The sequence below is a fragment of the Crinia signifera genome, chromosome 8, assembly GCF_055691185.1.
Source record: "Crinia signifera chromosome 8, ASM5569118v1, whole genome shotgun sequence".
In the NCBI taxonomy this organism is placed as follows: Eukaryota; Metazoa; Chordata; class Amphibia; order Anura; family Myobatrachidae; genus Crinia; species Crinia signifera.
The window spans coordinates 150,944,393-150,971,815 of record NC_139224.1 but is presented as its reverse complement, the minus strand read 5'-3'; the positions used below and the strand labels follow the sequence as shown (position 1 = coordinate 150,971,815).

Genomic DNA, 27,423 nt, shown 5'->3' with positions numbered 1-27,423 from the left:
CTAAGTACTGGGCAGCACCTCCACTAACTGTTTTATTGGAAACCCAAAGGTCTGACTTCACAGATTTATGTTGGTCACAAGCATCATTAGTGCTCCATCAAGTGCACATTGTTTAAAGGGCATTAAAGCAACAATTAGGTTATCTGTATGGATGACAGCCATGGTTACCCTATATAGTATGGAAACCTATAGGTTTAAAGCTGCCCATACACGCTGCTAAGCCGATGTGTGCTTTGAGGTGCGAGCTCCCGCGCACTTCATCGCACAGTACAAAAAGTATGTGCTTGCACGTACTTTAGGTTTCATCAAATTGCATCGCATTGCATGCACATGCAATGCAATGAAATGTGATCCCTGCTATTGCAGCCCACAACGCACGCCCGCAACGGGACGTGTATGGGCTGCTTAATGCTTTAAAGTTAGATCATTTCTAAAGGGGTGCATAAACACGGGAGATTTGGGCAGGAGATTTTGACTAGACAGTCAAAATCTTCTAGAAGGTTAGCCAAAAACTCCTATTTTTTTCTCCTTCTATCTAGTGTCCGTGAGTCTCTGAAACACTGCCATCTGCTGGCAGAGAGTGAAACTACATCTCTTTCTCACACACGCACAAACACAGAAGGTAGCAGACTAGCTTTCTAAGCTTCTGCTTGGCGTGGGATTATTCGTTCTTTCATACATACATATGCACTGTAACCTGAGGGTCTGACCCTTCTACACTGCTTTAGAAACACATTTAAAATGCACTAGTTAACATCCACTCACAACTTGTATCTTATGTGGTTATCTCTTGAACGTCTTGCAGTAGATGCACCAAGCTTCAAAAAGTGATAAAAAGGGAGAGTGATAATAGGCCAGCCAATCAGCTCCTACCTGCCATGTCACCGAATGGGGTTGAAAAATGTCAGGCAGAAGCTGATTGGTTGATCTCATGCCTTAAGTTTATGGTACTTAAGGCATGTGATCGACACGATGGACCCGATTTTCTGTCAATCACCAGTTTATTTGCCGGTAAAAGAGAAAATCGCGTTGATTGCGCCCATTATAATGGGCCGCGATGCTACCGACGCGATCAACGCAATTTTCCCATAGAGAATAATGTTAAATGATTTTTAAAGTTAAAATCGCGTTGATCACGTCGGTCACGGGCCATTATAATGGCCCGCGATGCGATCGACGTGATCAATGCGATTTTACATAGGGAACAATAAGAAATGGGCCAATATGGCTAATTTCTCATTGTATATGGTTATAAAGTATGGTTAATGCGCCCCCCCCCCCCTATTGTTAATGCCACCCCACTATTGACGCCAACCCGAAGCGTGGCGAGCGCAGCGAGCCCGCGAGGGGCAGCGGTACGCGTCCTCCGACCTTTACATACCCCCACTATCCATGTCGGCGTGGAGTTGAATTTATAAAGTGTGGCGAGCGCAGCAAACCACTGAGCCCGTGGCGAGCCCCACGAGGGGACGCGTATACCTGTGTAGTTATGCGCTGCGCTCACCACACTTTATAAAATAAACTCCACAGCGACGTTGATAGTGGGGGTATGAAAAGGTCGGAGGAGGTGTACCGCCGCCCCTCGCGGGCTTGCCACGCTTCGGGTTGGCGTCATTAGTGGGGTGGCGTTAACAATGGAGGGCCATTTCACCCATCAGAGGGGGTTTGCTATTAAAATTGGGGGGGGGGGGGGGGGGAGGGGTTGGGGCTTTTTACATTGAAATCAATGTAAAATTGGGTCGCAGGGACCATTTTACATTGATTCCAATGCAAAAATCGTGTTGGCGATTTTTCCGACCTGATCAATACAATCAAAATTGCGGGCGCCGTGCTAGGAAACAAGTACCGTTTTTCACTCTTAATTTTAACACTTTTGAAGCTTAGTGCATGTGGCCCTTTAAAAGGCTGATCTAATGTTACATCAGTCTACAGGTGCCGATCTGTGTGCTGTGCATTTGGTACTTCATTTGTGCCGTGTGTTTTTGGCACTTGTAGGGGAAATGTGATGCCATCTACTGTACTGTGCGGGTGCAATGCGATTTTAGGTGTTTTTTTTTTTTAGTTACCTAATGGACATCGCATGTACTACAAATACTGCCTGCAGATACTTTTTGTGCTATACAATATTGTACCCGCATCGCAGTGCATCCCTGCAGGTACACAGTATTTTAACCGACCCAAAAGAGTTCAAAACGCGGGTTAAAATCGCAACGTGTATGGGCACCTTACCCGAGAATCAATATCAACATCCACAACTGGCCGTGGGGATGTAGTCTGGCTCTCCATGCAGGTTCAGTTATATGTGCAATAGTGTGTGGTCACTACTGTAATACTGTATTGCCCCATTCTGATACTGCGCGATACTGCAAGATGTCCTACGTTGTCTTCCCTCGCTGGACAGCATCGCTGTGTGTCGTAACTCCGCTCAGGTCTCGTACAAGTGCTAGAAATTACTACGCTCTGCTTTGACAAAACTGAGAAGGAGGAATACACTTTATGTGGGTGCTGCGGTCCGCTTGGCAGTAGTAACCAGGATAATAGGAGCGCTTATTCTTGTTTTTAGTAACTTTGGACTTTTGAGTTCTTTTTTACATTTTTAACTCCCTCAATTCTAGCTAAACCTGGTCTCACAGAGACTTCTCTATACAACTGGATATTGTTTCCTCATACAGTTCCAGCATAATATGGAATGCTGTTTTTACGGGTATGGGTCATTATGTCAACCAGTCTCAGGTGGACATGCATTGGGTCGACCATTGAAGGTCGACATGGCTAAGGCCAGCACAAGCATTAGGTTGACAATGTAAAAAGGTCGACATGTGATATTTTTTTTACAGTTTTTTTATTGTCCCAAATGTCGACATGGACACTGTGAAAGTGTGCTGTGCTCGCCATGCTTCGGGCACGGTGCCTCGCTGTGCTTAGCACAGTGGATGGTAGAGCATGAAATACTGCCCGTCGGCACGTCGGCTTAGAAAAAAAAAAAAGAGAAAAAAAAACAACCACTGGGCGTTTTCATGCTAATAGCCGATGACGTGGGTGCAGGGGGCGGGCAGCTGACATCACAGACCATCGACTGAAGGGGGGGGTTCCCCCTCGGGGAGCCAGTGCGTGCGAACACACGCTGCGAATGAGTTGCGGCAAGGCCACCAGTCGCAAGGTGGGGTTTGGTGGACTCGCAAGGATGCGAATTCGCATCCAAACAAACCAACCAGAATAACCACCATATTGTGAGCGGTGTCACCCGGCCCCCTTACATTTCCATTTGCTGATGGAAGGTTTGCACATTAAACCAGCAGGAAAAAATAAATATATTATAGATTTATAACAAATCAATGAAACAAATCCAAAAATGCACGCCATGCACATCTGATGAGGAAACGCACTTATAATAAGCACGAGCTGCATTTAGGTAGGGAGAGCCCATTAAAGGTATTAATTAGCAATCTCTGAATGATGGCGCAGCGTTCAGACCGGCTGAGTTTTGTTACCCAGATACCGGAGATCGAAAACAGTAAAGAAGTCACATTCTAATAAACACAAGATCGATAACGCTGAATTCTTACGGTGAGATGTGCATAACATGAGCAGATGCTGCCGAGAGGATAAGATACACGGGCTCCATTATGCTCCGATCATTGCAGGAAATTGGTAAATACTAAAATGGAAAGTATAAAGGATAATGGACCCCTGCTGTGAAATGAGGATGTATGAAGGGGATGTGTTCTGCATCCTGGCGGTCAGGACGTCAAAATACCAATGCTGGCATGCCAACTACTGCCAGGAGACTATGACAGTATGGGCATTGTGGTAGGGGGGTTGGTTTAGGCCAGGCATTCCCAAGCACGGTCCTCCTCAAGGCATTCCCAACAGTACAGGTTTTAGTGATATCCAGGCTTTAGCACAGGTGACTTAATTAGTACCCGAGTGATTCTGATTAAACCATCTGTGCTGAAGCCTGGATATCTACAAAACCTGCACTGTTGTTGTGCCTTGAGGACCGTGCTTGGGAAAGCCTGGTTTAGGCACTAGTAGGGAACTTGGGGAGCTGTGGTGAGGGGTGTTAGGCACTAGCAGTGAGGGAGAGTAGGGTTTTGCTGCAGGGATGGAGAGTGAGTACAGGGAAATGGGGGGCAAGTATACTTAGCCGACCCGGTCAGTGTTCCCTCCACCAGAATGCCAGCATTGGTAGTCTGAACACCGGGCATCCCTACTGCCAAGCGTTCCCATTGGTTCCAGGCTCTCCTAGCTCTGTGAATATAGCAATGTTCTCATTGGTTAGAGGGAAGCCTATGTCTGGGAACATTTTAATGCACTCATCAGCTACAGGCTCTGTGAAAACAGTAAAGTGCTCAGATCTATAAAGATCTTATATTTATTTATTTACAGTTTCTTATATAGCGCACATAGATTCCGCAGCGCTTTACAGAGAATATTTGCACAGTCACATCAGTCCCTGCCCCAGTGGAGCTTGCAATCTATATTCCCTACCAAATGTACACGCACACACAGACATTCCTGGGTTAATTTTGCTGGAAGCCAATTAACCTGCCTGTATATTTTTGGATTGTGGGAGGAAACCGGAGTACCCAGAGGAAACCCACGCAAGCACGGGGAGAATATACAAACTCATATTCAAACAAACAAAAACAGAGATTCACGAGTCAATACAATCACATATTACCAATAACTAACACAACCTAATGTGAGACCAGGTCAGTATTGTAATGTGATGGTGCAGCTAAGCCGCATCCCTTAGATATTCTGCAGAAAGGCAATTAGTATTCTACAGCAGTTGTCAGCTTGTTCCGTTCCTGGCTTACTGACATCACCAGAAGCCGCTTCCTAGATCTGCCTTCTATGAATGTGTCATCTGTTGTGTATCCCAAAAATGTAATAAATAATAGTATTATATTTATATAAACCACGATAGATAGATAGATAGATAGATAGATAGATAGATAGATAGATAGATAGATAGATAGATAGATAGATCTGTGCCCCAAACGGATCATCGCCTAGAGGTGGTCTCTCACATGTAAGTACCCTGTAGTTTGGCAGAGAACATGTGGATTCTCAGTATAAAGCGTCAGAAAGGCTCGGATAGCTGTATTACATAATGAGTCAGAGAGCTCTAGGGCTTCTAATTCTACCAAGCTAAACATGATTAAACGTCTCACTAACGACAAGCCATTTTTGGTACGCTCATTAAAAGGAAAACGGCCCACCCTCCTACAGGAAGACATGGACACCACTAAAGACACACAGGGAAAGGCAATAAACGTGGCATGACATTGTAAAACACATGACCTGGAACCACAGAAGGCAGGAAGATAAGGTAATGTAGTTAGTAAGGCATGCAGGAGGGCAGCCATATGCCCATTAACCAGAAAACAAAACTTTTGCCAACCACTCATCATATCTTCTTATGCCCAAATGTGGAGCACTAATCCATCGAAGGATAACTAAACTCAGACACAGTCCGCGCATTTACAAACCGCACGTAAGAAACATCCGGTCTGCCATTTAGAAAATGAGGGCTAAACTACTTTATCTAAACCACAGGTCTTCAACCTGTGGTCTTTTAGATGTTGTGGAACTACATGTCCCAGCATGCCCTGACTGTTTTGGCATGCTCTTATAGGAAAAAATGTGGCAATGCATGATGGAACATGTAGTTTCACAACATCTGGAGGGCCATAGGTTGAAGACCCATGATCTAAACTTTCAGCTGCACAGTACAGTATGGAGTAGACTGTCCTGCCGGGTGCTGGACACGGTCCAGACAGTCATTTAACCGACGTCGGGATCCCGACTGTCAAAACGCCGACAGCCGGGTGCCCGACGGCCACCCGCTATTTTTCCTCGTGGGGGTCCACAACCCCCATAGAGGGAGAATAGAATAGGTGGCTTGCGTAAAGAGCCACCGTACCCGCAGCGTAGCGAGCCCGCAAGGGGCTTTGTTGCGCTCGCCATGCTGTCTGAGTCCGGGCAGTCGGGATCCCGACGTCAGGCTAATGATGGTCGGGATCCCAACTGTCGGAACCCCATACCACACCCGCCCTGCCAGTATAGCCCAGAATATAAAACCCTTTCCAAGACCATCTAGCTGGGGCACAGGTGTAGTCATTACGATCACGTCTCCCAGACCACCTAGTTGGTACACAGGTGTAGTCATTACTGTCACGTCTCCCAGACCACCTAGTTGGTACACGGGTGTAGTCACTAACGTCACATCTCGCAGACCACCTAGCTGGTGCACAAGTGTAATAATTACTCTCACATTTCCAAGACCACCTAGCTGGGACACAGGTGTAGTCATTACGGTCACATTGCCCAGACCACCTAGCTGGTACACAGGTGTAGTCATTACTGTCATGTCTCCCAGACCACCTAGCTGGTACACAGGTGTAGTCATTACTGTCACGTCTCCCAGACCACCTAGCTGGTACACAGGTGTAGTCATTACTGTCACGTCTCCCAGACCACCTAGCTGGTGCACAAGTGTAATAATTACTCTCACATTTCCAAGACCACCTAGCTGGGACACAGGTGTAGTCATTACGGTCACATTTCCCAGAACACCCAGCTGGTGCACAGGTGTAGTCATTTCTGACTCTCATATTCCAGACCAACAAGCTGTTGCACAGGTGTAATCATTACTGTCACAACATGTGCTGCATTCATTCTGAACCAACACATTCTATAGATCCCCAGGTGGTCTGGAAAACATGGACTGTTGGTAGATGTTATGGTCTGATTTGGCCACCGCTGCTTTACAAGCCAACTGGTATTGATGTTACTGAAAATGACTCCAGTGTAATAAACGGCTGGCTATAAGCTATTTCATACAATGATCCAAGTTATGGAATATAGAATGGGCTTGCAGGGAAATGTGGCAGCGTGCAAGGACACGCTTAAGTTGGAATATTCAGGCAGGCAAACACAATCCCCGAAAGCAGCCCTGTTGCTGTGGCTGGTAAAAGGAATAGGTTACACTGGACCTGTATGTTTGTACCTAAATAAACACCCCAATTTCACCATTAGGAGATCCATGTATGAGCACAGGTGGTTTAATTACTACCTCAATTTGATTTAACCATCTGAATGCAAGTACAGCTATCCTTCAAACCTGCACTGTAATGTTAGAGTTTGTGCCTTGTACATATGTTATTTTTAAGAAATGAAAAACCTGAGTTCTCAAAGCCTATTAATGTGCTTTGTTATCGATATTCTAAAATATAGTAAGAATAAACGGACCTGTGCACATATGCACAGGGACGCCATGAGGCATAGGAAGGGGCATCTAAGGCTCAGGGTGGGGGGACACTAAGGGCCTTATTTTGGTTCATTCTTTCTGACAAAATCCTTCTTAGATGGACAAAACCATGTGCACTGCAGGTGGGGCAGATGTAACATGTGCAGAGAGAATTAGATTTGGGTGAGTAATTTTGTTTCTGTGCAGGGAAAATACTGACTGCTTTATTTTTACACTGCAATATAGATCTCACTTTGAAGTAAAACCCCACCCAAATCTAATTCTCTCTGCACAAGTAACACCTGCCCCACCTGCAGTGCACATGGTTTTGCCCATCTAAGAAGGATTTTGTCAGAAAGAATGAACCAAAATAAGGCCCTTAGTAACATCCACACTCAACTATTTGTTTTCAATGCCAGTGGGTATAGACATTACTAGTGGCACTTCCAGTAAATGAAATACAGGAAAAAGGATGATCCAGCAGGACATTTTTGGGCCTGCACCCACTGTGCCATCTCCAAATTTTTGAACGTCTGGCTTCATCTCAAAGTTTAGGCTATTCTACCCAATTACCACCCGCTACACACCTCACACAAGCCTTAACTGTTCTTACTACACCAGGGATGGGGAACCTACGGCCCTCCAGCTGTTGTTGAACTACACATCCCAGCATTCCCTGCAACAGTTTTAGTATGGCCAAAAAGCAAAACTGTAGCACGGCATGCTGGGATGTGCAGTTCAACAACAGCTGGAGGGCTGAAGGTTCTCCATCCCTGTACTACACTCATGCAACCCTATGACCCCAGACCAAAATTGCTGCTGGATGGAGTCATACAGACCACCAAGCTCTCAGTAGCCTTTAACTGGATTGATATGCGTGATACAAGGCTCTTATCCTTTACACTGCAGGGCCTGACTGTTAAAACTCAGGTCTGATTTATTACCAATGGTAAAGAGCCATAGAAATGTTAATAAATTATAATAAATAGTAGTTTCAAAAGCGAATGCTGAGCATACGCCATACGCATCCAATTATCTGTCTAATATGAAGAAAATAGTCTGAGCAGCTCGATAACTGACCGGTGTATTTAGTGTTACCTCTAAGCTTCTTTTGCAGGGTGCTGCACCCTGTTCATTTTTAAAACCTCAAAATGCACCCTGGCCTTTTTGTATGTGGCACTGTGCGCCCTTACGCTGCCCCCACTGCGCTGACATGCCGCTGAGAACTTTTGGTGTATGCCATCATGTGTAATGGGCATCATGGTGTGTGGTATAATGTGTAAGAGGCATGCCATAATGTGTAATTGTCATTAGGACAGAACATGGCATGGGCATAGCAGAGTATGACAATGTTTAATGGGTGTAATCCTAGTGCAGTGTGCAATTTTTTTAATATAGGTTTGGTTTCCAATGTAAATTTCTAACATAAAAAGTGCCCTGCTCGATGGTCAGCGCTTTGACTGGTGGTCAGCATCCTGTCCTAAAAAGAATCCTAAAGTGAGCACTATTATTGTCATGACCAATCATTAATTATCTGTCTGACGAACATGCAAAATCGTACAGCACGTCTGACAGATTCGATAATTACTTGTCCACAACTGGCACTGTATCCGCTGTTACTTCACAGGGGAAGGGTGTGGCCGTATATCTCACTGCGTATGGCCACGATAACCGATGGGTTTCAGCTTGGCAGATAAAATGTCTGTAGGTCTGACAGGCATGTTCTGTCACGGTGTGCACCCAGAACTAGGAGTGCCACTGTAGTTCTAGTAACAGACAGAGGAGACGCAACAATGGGCCTCATTCCTAGATACTTTCTGTGAGATTGTTAGCGGTGCCTTGGATGCCGCAGCCTGACTGACATGCTGATGCCGTTTGGCGGCTGAGCAGGGGCATTTGTCAGCCACATTTTCTGGGAGGACTGAAGCCAGTGACCGTGTCCTCAAACAGCTGCACTGGCTTCAGCGCGTGCAAACTCCTCGGTCAATCCTGACTAATGAGAGTATCATGCATCTGATCCGATGAGGTGTCTTCAGACGCAGCCTCGGATCAGAGAAGCTGGCAGGAGGTGGTGATTTACTGCGGTATTAGCATATTAACACACAGCAACTGTGTATAAAGACGCAGCAGCTGCACTATAGCGTCAATCTATGAATTAGGCCCAAAGTACGGGTTTATTTTATACATTTTGTAAGGCTCACTAAGAAGAAACTCAAGTGTTACTATGGGAAGGAGGGATTAAATTGCTGGAGATGATCTAACTCGGCCAAATTCGCACAATACCTGCCGCATTTTCTGGAGGCGGGATCTCACTTAAAAATATTTTCTATGCCATAGCGAGCAATTTGGAGTGAATAGAGGCGAATTGGCTGTACAAAGGGTGTGCATCAGGCTGCCTTTGACTGCGTTTAAATGCATCATCAACAGAAATTCACCCCCTTCACCCACAATTGAATCCCCCCCCCTAAATCTAAGTATTACCATATCAAAGACGATAGCACACCCTGACACCAACGTAAAAGTTTGTCATCTGATTTTCAATTGAGATATCATCTTGGAATGGGACAGATTCCTCTACAAAAAGTGACATTTAGGTGCAAAAAAAAAATAATTAAACTGCTCCCAGCAGGCAATAATGAGAATCATTAAGCTAGGCCAGGGATGAAAACCTTTTGCTCCCAGCTGTTGTTGAACTACACATCCCAGCATGCCTTGCAACAGTTTCAGCATAACCAAATAGCAAAACTGTAGCAGGGGATGCTGGGAAGTGTAGTTCAACAACCGCTGATGGGCTAAAGCAGGCATGTCCTACCTGCGGCCCTCCAGCTGTTGTGAAACTACACATCCCAGCATGCCTTGCCAAAGTTGTAGCATTCCCGAAAATCAAAACTGTGGCAATGCCTTCTGGGATGTGTAGTTTCAAAACAGCTGGAGGACCGCAGGTTGGACATGCCTGGGCTAAAGGTTCCCTGTCCCTGAGCTAGACAGATCATATACAGTATATACATACTGGCAAACATGTCAAATACCATTATGGCAAAGTGGACATTTCATATTTCTGAATTTTACCGACCACTTTTTAATGATAAGCTGTGTATATTTTAGGTCCAGTGACATTTATATGCGGTGCCTGTGCACACCTGATCAGCCGCACCCCGTAAAACATTAACGCAATAAAACCTGGTTACATATTCAAACACTAGGGCCCATTAAGCAGAGAGCATTATTAGAAAGGAATGCGCCCTTACGTCAGCTCACACAAGTATAATTGATGGTGCTATTACTTACACGTCAAACACTGTAACCCTAGAAAGCCAGATATACACAACGTACAAGCAGTCAGGACAGTTTTATTATTACCGACATGCAGCTGAATTTTAATAAGCAGGGAGATTATACAGGCTGTAATGCTGCGAGTGGTGCGGAACCACCACACAGGCAGATCAAAGCAAGAATACTTTTACCTACCCAAAACGGACATGAACAGAAGAGAAATGGACTGAATCATTCCAATAACCCCAGACCGCTACACCAATAAAGAGCGGATCCTCAGACAACGCGGACTGGAGTATGGGTTAACCATTCGCAGTCCAAATTTTATTTAAAAAGCCTGGTTTAAATTTTTTATATATATATATATATATATATATATATATATATATATATATATATTCAAAAATGGTCTACATTGAATGATGTTAATGTTCTTATTTTAATGTGGCTCACCACTGGGGGGGGGGGGGGGGGGGGGGGAGATTCACTAAGGTGTATTCTACTTCACATGTGATGTTGCTATGAGTAACCAATCAGATCCGGTCTACTATCTTCTAGAGGGTGCTAATAAATAAAGAGAAGTACATTCTGACTGGTTGCCCATAGCAACATCACATGTGAAGTAGAATACACAGCTTAGTAAATCCCCCCTGGATCTGCTACCAGCGCTAGGACTGTTGAGCCTGACTAGGCGTTGGACTTGAAAGGGTTCAGCCCCGATGTTGTACAGTGTTGGATCGGGACCAAGGACCAAGGCGCAACATGCAGCACAGTTTTACATGCAGTTCCCATTCACAGTATACAAAGCATTGTGTGCATCCTTTGATAGCATTCCCTGGCACTGCCCTCCGATGCCCGGTGCGGATGTGGCTCAGGCGCTGCGTGCATTACAGTAGGAGTTCCGCCTTACCCTTTCTACGGTGGAGCCACAGCATGCAATGCCGAAACATAGCAGTGACGGACGGCATTGATTTGTGAAGTTATGATCGGATATGGTAAGGAAAGCAGAGAGATGGTGACGAGAGTGCGGATGGAAGCGAGAGAGAGACAAACTTGGGAGTCTTCAAGCAAAACTCCACCTTAAACAAAAGGCAATAACAGCAGAGGCACGGAGAACGGGATCATTAGCCGGTTACTGGCTTTATTCACACACAAAGGCTTCCTCTCCGACAGACTCCTCATCTCAGGGCCACGGGGAGAGAGGAGGCAGAAGTCTGACAACACGCAGCTCGCACAATGGTAAATGCCTTCAGTCTTCTGGACTTCTTCATGTCTAGCACGTACAGTATATCTCTATGCACTGCAGAACAATCTATCCCATCCCGGCACACCGTGTCCACGCAGTGCTCCGGCAGATCCGTGCCAGACCGCAGCAGCAACATAAACAACAAGAGGTAGGTTATGCTCACCCTGGAAATGAAAGGTTTTCTGATCGACCGTTATAGTAAAGGTGCTGTCGTCCTCGTCGTCAATTCCAATCACAGCCCCCTGTGGAACAAAGCGGAGAATGCTGAGCGGAGTAGCAGTGACCTCAGCAGTACATACATTATTACTACAGCACTGCAGTACAGCAGCCAGGAGGGGGGATCCTGTAGTAAGAAGGAGTTTTCAAGCTTCCTCACACACCCCCATCTAGGAAATCTAGGTGGGCGAGGACAAGACCGCCGTCCTGGCATGGCTGCACAGGGTTATGCGATTGCCATGCACACCGCACTTAAAACAACCACTAACTTTAAAAAGGACAAGCTGATCGGAAATGGATTTATGTAACATCTTCAGTTCACATACAGGATCCCACTGATGGGAGCTATGATGGTGAGCAGTGTGCAACATCACTGATCTACACTTTCAGGGGGATTCAATGGATTTACACAACCGCAGCACCATCTAAAATGACCGGGAGCTATTCAATTGTTTTTTGCATTACTTGTCACGAGCAAACACCCACCCAACGTTTGGGCACCTTAACCGTCACTTTATGCCAGGCATTTCCAAACTATGGCCCTCCAGCTGTTGTGAAACTACAAGTCCCATCATTCCTTGCCACAATTTTGCTATTAGGGAATGCTAAAACTATTGCAAGGCATGCTGGGATGTGTAGTTTCACAATAGCTGGAGGGCCATAGTTTGGCCACGCCTGCACTATGCAGATAATATGGGAGAGTGAGCTCTGCGACAAGTGATGGGCGACCCCCCAAAAAACTGTAATTGCTACCGTGCACTTTAGACTGGAGCTAGAACCATATAAAACAATTGAATTCCCCCCTTTATTTTTTATTGCAGGCTTCATAAGAAGAGTGTAAGCCGGGATTGTTAGTAAGTATATAAAGGCTCTGTGCGGTGGAATGACATAGGAGGGTGCAAAGGCATGTTACTGCGGTCAGGGAACAGTGACAATCTTTCAAAAAACAAACAATAACAAATAATATTAATGACAACAAACATAATAACCATGCCACAGACCTCATCATGGCCAATCTGTAGCCACCTTCCCCCAGTACGAAACCGTATAAGACATAGGGGTGTATTCAATGCGGATGGCGAGGGGGGCTTTATGGCAAGGATGGTTTGTTTTTGGCGATATTCGCCATTTAACCCCCTCGCTCTATTCTATGTTCTGGGGAAATACTTGCAGTCCTCGGATTCCCCAGAACGGCATTGAATATACCCCATAGTCTTACCAGGAGAGATCTTTAACATCTCATTATAATCCCTCATTATAATCCAATCAAGAAATGTATGCTGATCATTAAGAGTGTTTCCATGTTCCATAACCCCTGAAGCTGCCATGTCTGTCCTATTTAGAGTGACCCCGGCCACAACAAGCAGCTCTAATGCCTTCTAGAACCTGTGTCCGTTGTCTCCTAGTTCTGAGGGTGCACGAGAATGAGCCCAGTTCTGTCTAAAGTGACAGGAGATATTCCATTGTTTCTGCCAAATCCACCACCCAGAAGTAGAGTTATTTGGGTGCCTTTACCGAATTGCGCAACGCTTCCCATTGCGGGCTGGCTACGTTACTGGCCCGGTGCCTTGCTAAGCTCAGCACACTAATTTATTCTCCCTCTATGGGTGTCATTATCCCTCCACAGCGGGAGAATGTCGGGATTGTGGCGGTCGGGATCCCGGCGTCTGTATTTCGACCACCGGGATCTTCTTGACCGTATCGCCCAATAACGCCTCCATTTAAAAGTAACAGCACATTTGGGGGAGCAGAACAATGAAGGGAATAACAATAAGGGCCTGATGTATGAAGCTTCAAAAGTTATACAATGTAGAGTGATGAACAGCCAGCCAATCAGCTCCTACCTGTCATGTTACAGGCAGGGTGTGGAAAAAAAGGACAGGTAGAAGCCGATTGGCTGGTTGTTTATCAGTCTAATGTTTATGACTTTTTGAAGCTCTGTACATCTGGCCCTAAACCAAACAAGGCAAAATAGTTTTAGGCTCTAGGTACAGTAAGTTTAATGTCCTTTGAAGTAATCACAATCGTTAGAAATTCCATGAGATTTTTTTTTTAAATTGCAAATAAATCTATACAAAAAGGTAAGGGTAGTTTGTGTGAGGTATAATGAACAAACACAGCCAGGTATGCTGCCAAACTGCTCCCTACCTTTCCAGTGCTCATCCCAGGAACATAATTCAACTATATACAGAGGTATCTACTAAAACATGCTGGGTAAGCAGTTATAACAATCAATAAAGTTTTCTGCGCAAATAACCCCTTAAATATTTTCTAGAATAAAAATGTGAACGCTAAATATTAACTTTATATAAACGCTGCACAACTGCATTTGGTCTTTATTTGTATTTTGTATGTAATCTCTGCATCCTTTTGCGGTTGTACAGCGGTGTGTGAAATGGAACGTTAATGCATACTCCTAATCTGACTGAACAGTTTAAAGTGCAAAGAACAGAGCTCTGCTGCCACCTTCAGACCACTCCAGCAAAGTGCATCCACCACATTGGGCAGTATATAACGCTCTTTAGCGAGCTGTGATGACGACCAGTGCTGATTGCTCGCCGTCACAGCTCGCAAGTCAGTATGCAACTGCCCCCCCCCCCCACCCTCCCTGCACCTGTCATTTCCACAGGTGGAAACGGCGTGTGCGGCCGTCAAAATGGCGAGGCTCGCAGCTAAACGCAGCGGGCTCCCTGCATTACCCGCAAACCTTACCGTTTGGGAGAATCCTCGCCATCCTCTTCACAGCGAGGATTCCCCTGGAACGTTGAATAGGGTGAGTGGCCGGCGCAGGGGTTAAACAGTGAGGGTCAGCGATTCTCACCATTTAACCCCCCCGTTGGCAGCATTGAATACCACCCATTACATTATCTCCTGAAACTAAATCTCTCTTTCACACATGCACAAATACAGAATGTGGTAGACTAGCTTTCGAAGCTTTAGCTTCGAGCGGGCTTACTAGCCATCATTGTACAAAGTGTATTATTATGTTTACATGCACTGTACATTTTAGGTAATGTGTTGGTATTATTAATATCTCATATGTGACACTAGCAATATTCATTCAGAACTGCACACCTGCTTAAGTATCAATATCTGTAAGCTTTTGGGTCTATTTCTACTGTAAATAAAGTGTAGCTGTCATCTACTACCTTATTAATGCTCCTTTCCCACTGCAGCTAAAAAACGGTAAATTGCCGATTTTCAGCGCAATTTACCGTTTTAAGGCTGCAGTGGGAAAGTGCCAGAGTTGAAATACCATGGTATTTCAACCCATTTTTAAAGCAGAGTCCTACACGTTAAAATAACGTTTAAGAGGCAGTGGGAATGCCTCTTAAACGTTATTTAGCCTCCAGGCAGTCCCAGTGCCTGATGAGACCTAGTAGTTCTCACTTTGTGCATGTGTAATGAGTGCACGTGCATAATAAAGAGCCGCTCATTACATATGCACATATGTAATGAGCGGCTCATTAGTATGCACTTGCACTCATTACATATGCGCAAAGTGAGAACTACTAGTTCTCATCAGGCATTGGGACTGCCTGTAGCCTGCATGAACCCCCGCTGCCTCCCCACTGCCCTGCATCCCCTGCAGGTAAGTACAAGGGGAGGGGAGGTGGGGGCACAGGGTAGGTATGGGGGTTAGGCACTCTTTACACTGGGGGGGTGGGGGGGTTAGGCACTCTACATTTTACACGGTTCACAATGGGAATGGTACTTAAATGGTATTTAAAACGGTAATCTGCTGCAGTGGGAATGCTAATACCGTTTTAAATACCATTTAAGATTACCAGTACTTTAAACTGGTCTGCAGTGGGAAAGCAGCATTATTCTAAAGGAAAGTCTGTTTTTCTCATGTACTATACGGTTACACCTCAGCATATGTAGGAGCCAATATCACAACTTCAGTAACCGTGAGGGAATTGTCAGAGTCCCATTCAAATGTGGGTTAATGACTGTCGGAACCCCGTCCGGCACCCCCTCTGGGACAGAAAGGTGACCTGTTGTATACAGACAGTTACTATACAGGTTTATACAAGAATTCTGCTCATGGGACTTGTGTCTGCTCCATGATCCTCAGTGATTGGCTGCCTCTCAGTCCTGTTTCAGGATCACTACGCCATGGTGCCACCCATCCCACATAACAACCTGGCTGTCACTGGTTGGCACATAGGAGGATTCCCTTCCTGACCGCCTCCAGCGTGACTCCTGTGATAGTGTTTGTACATACCAGCACTGGACATGTGAAGTCTCAGCAACAGTGATAAGCACGCCTTGTTAGGTTAATATGAGCTAATGTTTTTGTCATCTCAAGCAAAAAGTGGGAAATGTCCATTAGTAAAAGTGTATGTCGGAAGGTAGTTTCCTGCTCGCTAGAAGTGTACTAACACAATGGGGGTGTACACTAATACTGGAACCTAGGTCACACTAATGCACAGGTTCTCAAAGTCGGTCCTCAGGACCCTACACAGTGCATGTTTTGCAGGTCTCCTCACAGAATCAAGTGAAATAATTATCTCCACCTGTGGATCTTTTAAAATGTGTCTGAGTAATTAGTACACCTGTGCACCTGCTGGGTTACCAGTCCGTAATGAGTGCCCGTCGGGTGACCTTGAAAACACGAATGGTGTATGGTCCTGTGGACCGAATTTGAGAACCACTGATACTAATGTATTCAAATGAAGAAGCAAGTAAGAAGTCAACACCCTAGTAACTAAAACTGCTGGGTAATGAACGGCATCCAGCCAAAGACAAAAGGATCATGGGAGTTTGGACAACTGCCTGTGATACATTAACCTAATGAGTCGCCTTCAATCAGACTTCTCAGCAATGTGCTTTCTATATTTACTGCATTATTTCTAAGCACTGGCTGAATAACAAAAAAAAAAATAGAACAAGCTTTATTTGGTGCCATTTGAGAAACCAAGAAACACAACAGTAAGGACAGCCCAATTCTCATTATGAACAGATCACTATTTATAATTTACTCATATTACATGCACCTACCACCACCCCACCCAGGGCCGGCTCTACCACTAGGCAGCTTTAGGCATCTGCCTAGGGCGCCGGGATCTGGGGGGGGGGGGGGGAAGGGGAGGCGCCACCAAGTCTGCAAATCAAAAAAATCAAGGATGTCTATGAGGATCCTTATTGTACTTAATGCAGGTGGCGGCTGTGGAACTTCTAAGACCTCACCTCTATACTTTCCCTTAAGTCATACTTCCTACATTGCTGGCCCACCCTCCTTGTACTCTGTTGTGGGTGGCAAGGGGGAGGGTGCAGAGGGCCTCCAGGAAAAGCAGGGGACTTGGCCACCTTCCCGGGGGGGGTCACGGGGATTGGATGGCCACATGATCTAAAAACAATTTAGAGGGGGTGGGGGGATTTGGGGGGGCGGGAGATTGAAGTTTTGCCTAGGGTGCTGAGAAGCCTTGCACCGGCCCGAGTCCCCACCCCCAGGAAAGTTCTCCAAGGTCAAATGCACAATTACTTCTGAGTATAGGGCATAATAATCGGCATGCAGGCAATTTACTGACAGTAAAAATAACGACCGCTATTGACAACAGTAAAAATGTTGACACAATCAAAATGCCAACATGAATTATTCGTGATTTAAAAAAAAAAAAAAGGAACGGCATAGAATTAGATTATGATAGTGTGCGAGCGCCGAGATTTAACAAACTTCAACTGATAAATCTTTTTAGAGCAAGCATGTCTAAAGTGCCGCCACCTTCAGATGGCTTAGAAGAGGATCTGGTGCATTTCCTGTACACCTGTTCTGCCCCTTCTTGACACCGGACAGGCAGAGCAGGAGCAGTGCCTGGAGCCAGGGTCTGTGATGGGCATGTGTCCGATAGGACAGACCACACGCAGAAAGAAGAGAAGGGTTTATAAAAGGTAACAAACTAAACTAAAACATACCTGCACACAGAGTTCTCCGACTAGTGAGCCGCTGTTGTAACCCGATCAGTTGAAGCTATGGGGTCAGAAAAGCTGCAGTGAAAGTCCTGACAGGAGTGGACAACACAGTTCGGCGAATCACTATTTCAGGAGTCACTATTTCAAGTGACTTAAAGGCAGGAAAGCAATGTAGCAAAGCATTGAGGAAGGCAAGTCAGATGCTTGGTTGCATAGGGAGAGGTATCAGTAGCAGAAAAAAAAAGAATAATGCCACTGTATAGGTCATTGGTACAACCTCATCTAGAGTACTGTGTTCAGTTCTGGAGGGATGCAGTTTAAATCCCGGCGGTCGGGATCCCGGCGCCAAAATCCCGACACTTTCTCCCCCCGTGGGTGTCCACGACACCCTCGGAGGGAGAATAAATTAGTGTGCCAAGCGTATCGAGGCACCGGGCCCGCAAGGGGGGGCGATCCACGTCCCCCCCTTGTCGGGATTTCGGCGTTCGGGATTCCGGCGTCGGGATTTTGAACGCCGGGATCCCAACCGCCGGCTTTTCATGCCGAATCCGTTCTGGAGGCCATATCTCCAGAAGGATATAAATACATTAGAGACTGTACAAAGAAGGGCAACTAAAATGGTTCATGGCCTACATCACAAAACTTACCTGGAAAGACTAAAAGAGGTACTTGTGAGTTATCCGGGCGTCCGATTTTTTGATTGTATGCCTTAAGTTAAGGCATACAATCAGATGCGATGCGATGCGATATCGCATCGCATCGCATGCGACCATCGGATGCGATGACCCGATTTTTCCATAGGAATCAATGTTAAAATGATTCCTATGGAAAAAGGGGTCCTTTTCATACCCCTACTATCCAAGTGGGCATGGAGTTGGATATAAACCTGTGGCGAGCGTAGCGAGCCACCGAGCCCGAAGCGTGGCGAGCGAAGCGAGCCCCGCGAGGGGACGGTATTCCGTGTCCCCTCGCGGGGCTCGCTACGCTCGCCACGCTTCGGGCTCGGTGGCTCGCTACGCTCGCCACAGGTTTATATCCAACTCCATGCCCACTTGGATAGTAGGGGTATGAAAAGGACCCTTTTTCCCATTGAATTCCATGTTAAAATGGACTCAGTCCATTTTAACATTGATTCCTATGGAAAAATCGGGTCATCGCATCGCATCGCATCCGATGGTCGCATGCGATGCGATGCGATGTCCCGATCCGACCCGATTTAAAAATCGGACGCCCGGATAACTCACAAGTACCCTAAAAGATCTTAACATGTATAGTTTGGAGCAGAGAAGGGAAAGGGGGGACATGATAGAAACTTTCTAATATATGAAGGGTTTTAACAAGGTACAGGTGGGAGACATTCTTCACAGGAAGAGGAGCAACAGAACACGAGGACATGCACTGAAACTGGAGGGAGGAAGGTTCAGGGCAAATGTTAGCAAGAATTACTTCACAGAAAGGGTAGTGGATAAGTGGAATAGCCTACCATCAGAGGTGGTAGAGGCTAAGACAGTAGAACAATTTAAACATGCTTGGGATAGGCATATGACTATGCTTACAAAGAAATAAGGATTAAAAAGGGTTGAGATTACCTGAAGGGTAAAAAAAGGGGCAGACTAGATGGGCCAAATGGTTCTTATCTGCCGTCACATTCTATGTTTCTATGAATCAGGTTACAACAGAAGCCTACCAGTCAGAGATACCTGGGTGCAGCCAGGGACCCATGTATTTAATTAAATTCCCGGGTGGAACTGCTTCACCCGGGAATTTCATTTTCTGTGTGAAAGGGGTATGAGAGAAATTTCCCAAAAACGGCTTTGAGGTGCACACCACCGGGTCCAGAGGTACCTTGTTGCCGAATTTGGCAGCTCTGAGTGACACTGTGTCTGCAATGCGACAGACATACAAACGCACACTCTACAACTTATTATATAGAGAAGCAGTTTTAAACTAAACCTAATCAAAACATGCAAAAGACATTTTCAGGAAAACACACAAACACAAAACATGAAGGAGTTAAGCATTAGTACTGCATAGGTCATGGGCATTAAACATTTTGAATAAATATACTAGTTTAAATGCTTCTTCAGTTCCCTGTCTGTTTCAAAGCTTCGAATCAACTAACCCAAAAGAAAAAAATTCTACACAAGCTGAAGATGATTTAGCAGCCAAAAGTTGTTCAATAATGACAAATACATTAGGATTAAGGAATGTTGGGGTAGAAGCTTGATGCTTGGCAGACTTCGCACCTCTCTTATCTGAATCACCTGGAGAAAGGTTCAAGAGAAATTAGAGACTGAGCCAGCAGAACAATTTATTCACGCATGGGATAGACTTAAGAAAAGCCTTACACAGAAATAAGGATCAAATAGGGTTTGTGGTAACAATACGGTTAAAAAAGGGGTAGACTGGATGGCCCGAATGGTTCTGATCTGACATCACATTCTATATTTAAATCACCCCCACTGAGCCTGGTATAGGTCATCGGTTTAACACACTGGTGAGTGATCAGCTATATAAATGGATACAGCCCTGCTCATTGTCAGAAGCTATTTAATGCTTGGTAACACAGTGCATGAGAAACAGTTACATACACATTAGAAGAAAACCACATGACCAACAGCAAACAATATCTGGCACAGAGTGTAAACAGCTGGCAGCGGAACTTACTCTTAGCCGGACACAGCCACGCCGCGACCCTCTCATCATTTTGTCCTTTGACTGAAAGAGAAGAAGAAGACTGTTATTAAAGTAAATATACTCCCAAACCAAAATAATATATATTATGAGGTATAAATCTGTCTGCATACAATCAGTCTTCGAGATCGACAGCATTATATTTATATTATTCTGAAAATAGAAATATGACAATGGCACCAATTCAGCAGGGATGGCTCATGAAACCCCCCTCACAGTTTCCTTTTGGAGGGGCAGAGGAGTTTGCTGGGAGGGACCAGAGCGGGGGGATGGTTAGCAAGGGGGGGGGGGGTCAATGGGGGCATGTCAACCCCATTTCCTGGATCGAGGTCAAAGGACTGAGCCATGAATGCAGTTTCCTTGCCTTGCAATGCCCCCTGCGACTGGAAGTCTGAGTAAGGTCGCAGAGAAACATCGTTGCTGATGGTTAATGCTTTCCTGTAGAACTGTGTTGCAAGCGATGAACCGCATATGCCAAGCTGCTGCAACAATTTTATCATACGCCATCCATGCTGAATCAGACCCAACGTCAGCTACTGGGCATCAATGCAGTATTATGGGCATGCACAACCAAGGTTAAGCCTGTTCCATTTAAAATTCTACACACAATACCCCATAATGACAAGTTTTTGGGAGATTTTTGGAAAGTTGTTAAAAATAAAAACCTAAGAAATCACAATTACATAAGTATTCACAGCCTTTGTCAGGAAGCTCAAAATGGAGTTCAGCTGCACCCTGTTTCTACTGATCATCCTTGAGCTGTTCCTACAGCTTAATTGGAGTCCACCTGTGGTAAATTCAGTTGATTGGACATGATTTGGAAAGGCGCACACCTGTCTATATAAAGGTCCCACACCTGACAGTGCACGCCAGAGCACAAACCAAGCATGAAGCCAAAAGGAATTGTCTGTAGACCTCAGACACAGGGGAAGCGGTCATCTATTAGAATGAACTTAGGTCTACAGTCATTAGGTCGACCCCACTAGGTCGACTGGCAGGAAGGTCGACCTGACTTAAGGTCGAATTTGCATAAAGGTCGACATGAGGAAGGTCGACTGGTCATAAGGTCGACATGGGTTTTTCACTGTTTTTTTAGCCGACAGGCGGTATTTCATGTCCTACCATCCACTAGGGCGTGGAGGAGGTTATTAAAGCTGTGGCGAGCGAAGCGAGCAATGCGAGGGTCCGATTCTCATTGCCAACTGTGTCCATGTCGACTGTGTCGACATTCGGGTCAAAAAAATTTGAAAAACCCATGTCGACCTTATGGCCAGTCGACCTTCCTCATGTCGACCTTTATGCAAATTCGACCTTAAGTCATGTCGACCTTGGCCCATGTCGACCTTAAGTCAGGTCGACCTTCCTGCCAGTCGACCTAATGACTGTAGACCTAAGTGTGGTCTGACAGATGTACCGATTCCAGACACAGGATTGTCTAGATGCACAACTCTTGGGAAGGGTACAGAATAGTATCTGCTGCTTTGAAGGTCTGAATAAGCACAGTGGCCTTTATCATCTGTAAATGGAAAAAGTTTGGAACCATCAGGACTCTTCCTAGAGCTGGCCGACCGTATAAACCGAGTGATCAGGGGAGAAGCGCCTTAGTCAGGGAGGTGACCAAGTACCCCATAAACTGGGGTACTTGGTCATATAACTTCGAAAAGAGCACAAAATCGCTCCGTGTGTATGCTTCTCTCTCTCTGCACATGTTACATCTGCCCCACCTGCAGTGCAGCATGGATTTGTCCACCTGTAAAAACTGCAGCCTTGCCAATAGGTCTGAATCAAGCCCTTAGGCACAATTATGGAAAAGGTACATAATCTAGGGTTCATTCTAGCACCCGCTACCTTTGAAAACCCATGCAGTTCCTCTACCCTGCCTGGGGTGTCGCTGTCTGCTGTGGTGTTTCTAGCACAGGTCTGGCTTGCATGTCAGTGCTGATATACAGACCACACTGTGCTAGAAGCACTACACAGACAGCAACACCCCAGGCAGGAAAGAGGAACTGCATGGGTTTAAAAAGATAGCGGGTGCTAGAATGAACACGAATAATCAGAGTAAAAAAATAAACAGACAGATGTCCTACACTAGGGACCAGTACAACACATCATTATGCTTAATCTGCTGCTTTATAACAATTCCATTGCAACAAAAAAAATACTAATCCTAAATACAATGCATACTACGCTAGAAATATTTTGGTGGAAGAACTCAAGAATGGAAGTCATCATGGCGAAGAGCCTAACAATTTGCCAACAGTATAAATTAATTTTTCAGAGATGCATTATCAAATACTTTAATTAAGTCCACAGAAAAACCTGCATGTTGTGTTACCGACAAATAATACCCACTATTCACTAATGCAGGGTACACACCAAAACGATTTTGGCACAATCCCATCAATCTGGATCCAATTCAGACTGATTGGATGCAGATTGGATGCAGATTTGGTCAAAATCGTTTGATTGGATCTGAATTGGATCCGAATCCGATCCTACCTGCTGCAGGTAGGATCTGTAAAAGATCCATTCATCTGAATACAGAGGGGATCAAATCGTATGCAAATCGTATGCAAATCGTACGATCTGATTTGCATCCAATCCAAATAGTTTTGGTGTGTACCCAGCATAACACTAACAATCTGACCAAAATACCTCCAATCGATCTGACATCGGATCCTATAATTGCCAAATATATATATATATATATAGTGGCAATATGGGATACCTCTGAAATTAACAGATCAAAGCCGGCCGGCTGCTATAAAGATGCGGAAAGCGACTACCTAGTCACTTTGCCGTATCTGTCCCTAGTCACCCTGTCCGCGTACCCTGTCTTTATAGTGGTCCATCTATATATTTTGTTTAGGTTCTGTAATCACGCCCCTTTGTTTTGGTATGCCCTTAACCCAGCCCATTATGATAATTATGTTTATATATATCGTGACAAAAGCCCAAATCGGGAGTGTGTACGGTGGTACAATCTTTTTCTTGCGACTGTTTGGACGGGAGTACATCGGACGTCGCAAGTAAAACAGGGGTACTTGTTTCCTAGCACGGCCACAATCTTATGGATCGTGTACCTTTAAGTTAAGGTACACGATCCATACGATGGACCCGATTTCCTTTGAAATCAGGTCCATTTTGCCGGCTAGGACACAATATCGGGGGCATCGCGTCGGTCGGGACCATTAACATTGGTCCCGACCGACGCGATGCCCCAGATTTTTACATAGGCTTCAATGTTAAAAAATATTTTAACATTGAAATCGTGTCGGGAAAGGTAAAATATCGGGGGCATCGCGTCGGTCGGGACCATTAACATTGGTCCCGACGCGATGCCCCCGATTTTTCCATAGGCTTCAATGTTAAAATATTTTTTAACATTGAAATCGTGAGAAAATGTGAAAAATGTGAAATGGGCCAATATGACCCATTTCACATTATAGATGTCCCCGTCGTCACCCCACGATAGACGCCAACCCGAAGCGTGGCGGCGGTGCGCGTCCTACGACCTTTTCATTCCCCTACTATCCACGTCGGCGTGGAGTTGAGAATAGAATAGTGTGGCGAGCGCAGCGAGCGACCGAGCCCGAAGCGCCGCGTATAACTTCACAGGTATACGCGTCCGCTCGCCATGCTTCGGGCTCGGTGGCTCGCTGCGCTCGCCACACTATTCTATTCTCAACTCCACGCCGACGTGGATAGTAGGGGAATGAAAAGGTCGGAGGACGCGCACCGCCGCCGCTCGCCACGCTTCGGGTTGGTGTCTATCGTGGGGTGGTGGTTTACACCGTTAAATTTGGGGGGGTTGGGAATATTTTACATTGAATCCAATGTAAAATCGGGTCCCAGGGACCCGATTTACATTTCATTCAATGAAAAAATCGGGTCGAAAATCGGTCGGTCGCATCGCATGCGACCAAATCGCATGCGATGCGATCGACCCGATTTTTCAGACACGACCACCCCGATGTAAATTGGTGTGGCCGTGCTAGGAAACAAGTACCAAAACAGGTATGTAAGCGCGTATCGGCTGTTTGTGGACAGTCCGACGGGTCTACGGTCAGTCGAACAGTCGCAAGAAAACAGGGATTGTATAGATGTGTACCCAGCTTAAGTCAGCACCATATGGAGCTAAAAGAATAATTGCAAGAGGTCCCCCCATTATACCCAATAACCTCCTCTGCTCCCTCAGTTCTGTTGCCTGTACAAATATTTTGCTTTCTTCTCTACATTCAAATATGCCCTTGTGCCCCCTGTACTTAAACTCCTCCCATTGATCCCAACACTCACTTTAACTACCGCCCCATTTCTCTGCTCCCTTTTGTCCAAACCCCTAGAGCAAAGGTCTACAACCACCTCGTCACCTTTCTTTTCTCCTACTCTCTCTGCTTGACCACACTTCACTCTGGCTTCCATCGTCTCCACTCCACAGAAACTGTCCTCACTTAGGAGGTTATTCTGATTTGATCGTTCGCACTTGGGGGAGCGATGTTTAGCTTCTGCGCATAAGCATTCATGCGCATGTTCAGCCGCTTGGTGCTGGCGGGCATGGCAAATTGCTTATTCGCCATCCTGTTTGCACCCTGCAATAAGGGCTGGGGGGGGGCAGCGACGGGCATTCCCATGGTAATTGGACGATGACGTGGGTATGCGGGGGGGGGGGGGGGGGGGGGGGAGTGGCGGCGGCGGCCAGCTGTTGTCACCAGATGTCAACTGCCCGCCCTCTTCCCGTACAAGGTAGCCACAAATTTAAGACACCAGAGATTGCCTTAGATTTACGCGCACCTTAGAAATCATTCGATGTTTGGCGACCATCGAATGATTTCCTCCCCGCATGCAAGCTGCGAATGGATGTTTATGCTAAACATCCATTTGCAAGTGTGCAGGGGAACTTGTAGTGCGAGGGGGGGGGGGGGTGTTCATGCGGGCGGCGTTTAAAGCACACTCGAAGCTGCGAAGCGTGAACTAGAATGACCTCCTTAAATTCAACAATGACCTCCTTGCAGTCAAATCCAATGGCCCCTACTCTCTGCTGCTTTTGATGCTGTGGCCACAACCCCACATCCACCACCAGTAGGTGTCCCCCCTCTAGATTCTGCTGTGGAATATCTCTGAAGCCCTGTACACACGAGTGGATAGAAGCCAGTATCGCTGAGCGACCATATCGCCCGTGTTTATTGTGTGTGCAGGGCGATCAATCACAAGGAGCGCGCTCCTGCAGCCAGCCCTTAATGGTCGTTGGTGACTGACTTTTCAGTGGTGAGTTGTCAGTCAAATCTGAAAAGTCGCTGAGAGAAACGGTGCGATATGGTCACAGTGATATATCGCTGAGCAATCATAAGCAAAAATCGCTCAGCGACCATATTACACCGGTGTACACACCTTTATTCTCCCATCTACACATCCTCCGACGGGGAGCTCAGATCCCCCTTTGTACATGTGAACGCTAGCTGCGGCTGCTTATCACCCACCATTTCACTCTTATTCCTGGGGTAAGCTTTTACCACCGGACTACTCTAAAGCAATTACGAAAAGACCTCTGTTTCCTTTAGATTACAGCAGAGCTGGAGCAGTCAGCAGAAACCACAGGATCTCCGCATTCTCCCCAAGTGGCCGGGTGATGGCTTCACAAATAAAATGATTAAACAGTGCCCAGATACTGTCTGATTGTTTATGGGATGCAAACATTTGTTTACACCAGTCATGGCTAACTTTGCCACTCCAGCTGTTGTTGAACTACACATCCCAGCATGCTCTGCTACAGTTTTACTATTTGGCCATGCTAAAACTGATGCAGGGCACGCTGGGATGTGTAGTTCAACAACAGCTGGAGTGTCAAGGTTAGCCATCATTGGTTTATACTGTACGTTTCCCAGATACTGCCCTATTGTTCTGCGGACACAAATAACCCGATCTCAGATACTGCCCTAATGCTTCGTGGGTGCTAAGAATTATTTGGATTCATAATGTTTTTATTGTGCAGTAACAGAATATAGGGCAATAACATTGGCGCTAGTACAACAAAATATACATATAAACTAACAAAAGAAACCCTAAACCTAAACAGAACGTCGGACATCTCAGAGCCGTATAGAGCTGCTCCCAGTCACTGTCCCCACATGACTTCGGTCAACACATGAAATAGTTTGACATTTCTGAAGTCAACAAGGTTGGAAGGTTGAAATAAGCATTAGGTCGACAATGAAAAGGTTGACATTAGTTTTATTTTAAAAAATTTGTCCCGTCAAAGTGTCCCGCTTCCGCTCGTCATGCTTCGGGCACTATTATATGCTGCCCACACGCCATAGTGGGTGGTAGGGCATTAAGTACTACCTGGCGGCCCATGTCAGCTAAAAGAAAAAAAAAAAAAGTGTGAAAACCTCATATCGACCTTCCCATTGTTGACCTACATAGTGTCGACCTAATGACCATATCCCAAGCAGGAGGTCCACTCTATGTACACAGCAGGCACTGTGCCATTTCTTTTCATACAGGGGAGGGATCTCTGCCCTGCAGCCAAGAATGGGTCATTAGGACATCAGAATGTCAACACATGAAAAAGGTTGACATGATCATAGGCAAAAGCAGGTGGGGTTTCTGGTTGCCTGGAAACCCCCCTCCTCTTGGCAAGTGCCTTACATTATGACAATAGCAATGGTATATAATATGATCAATAGAGCTGCCGCCACATCATGCAGTGTAAGGGACAGAGCAGAGCTGCTGCACATGCCCAGTGTACCAGCTTCTTCTACCACATTTACTGTATGCGTGGATCTGAGCCCTCAAACATTGCAATGGACCAGAGAGCAGCAGT

General features: G+C 45.8%; 2 protein-coding genes across 4 annotated transcripts in view; one reads left to right on the top strand and one right to left on the bottom strand.

The window, feature by feature from the left end:
- Positions 1-27,423, bottom strand: part of OSBPL9 (oxysterol binding protein like 9) — a 139,856-nt gene that overhangs the window by 103,641 nt on the left and 8,792 nt on the right. For all 3 annotated transcript variants that reach the window (XM_083157388.1, XM_083157386.1, XM_083157387.1), the window contains exons 2-3: positions 20,577-20,627; positions 11,941-12,019 (exon numbers count right to left, since the gene is read on the bottom strand). In XM_083157388.1, coding sequence (XP_083013514.1) covers positions 11,941-12,019; positions 20,577-20,627 — 130 coding nt within the window. The remainder of the gene's footprint in view (positions 1-11,940; positions 12,020-20,576; positions 20,628-27,423) is intronic.
- Positions 11,371-27,423, top strand: part of LOC146026592 (calreticulin-like) — a 77,644-nt gene continuing 61,591 nt past the window's right edge. The window contains exon 1 of the mRNA XM_083157398.1: positions 11,371-11,925. The gene's annotated coding sequence lies outside the window, so the exon portion shown is untranslated. The remainder of the gene's footprint in view (positions 11,926-27,423) is intronic.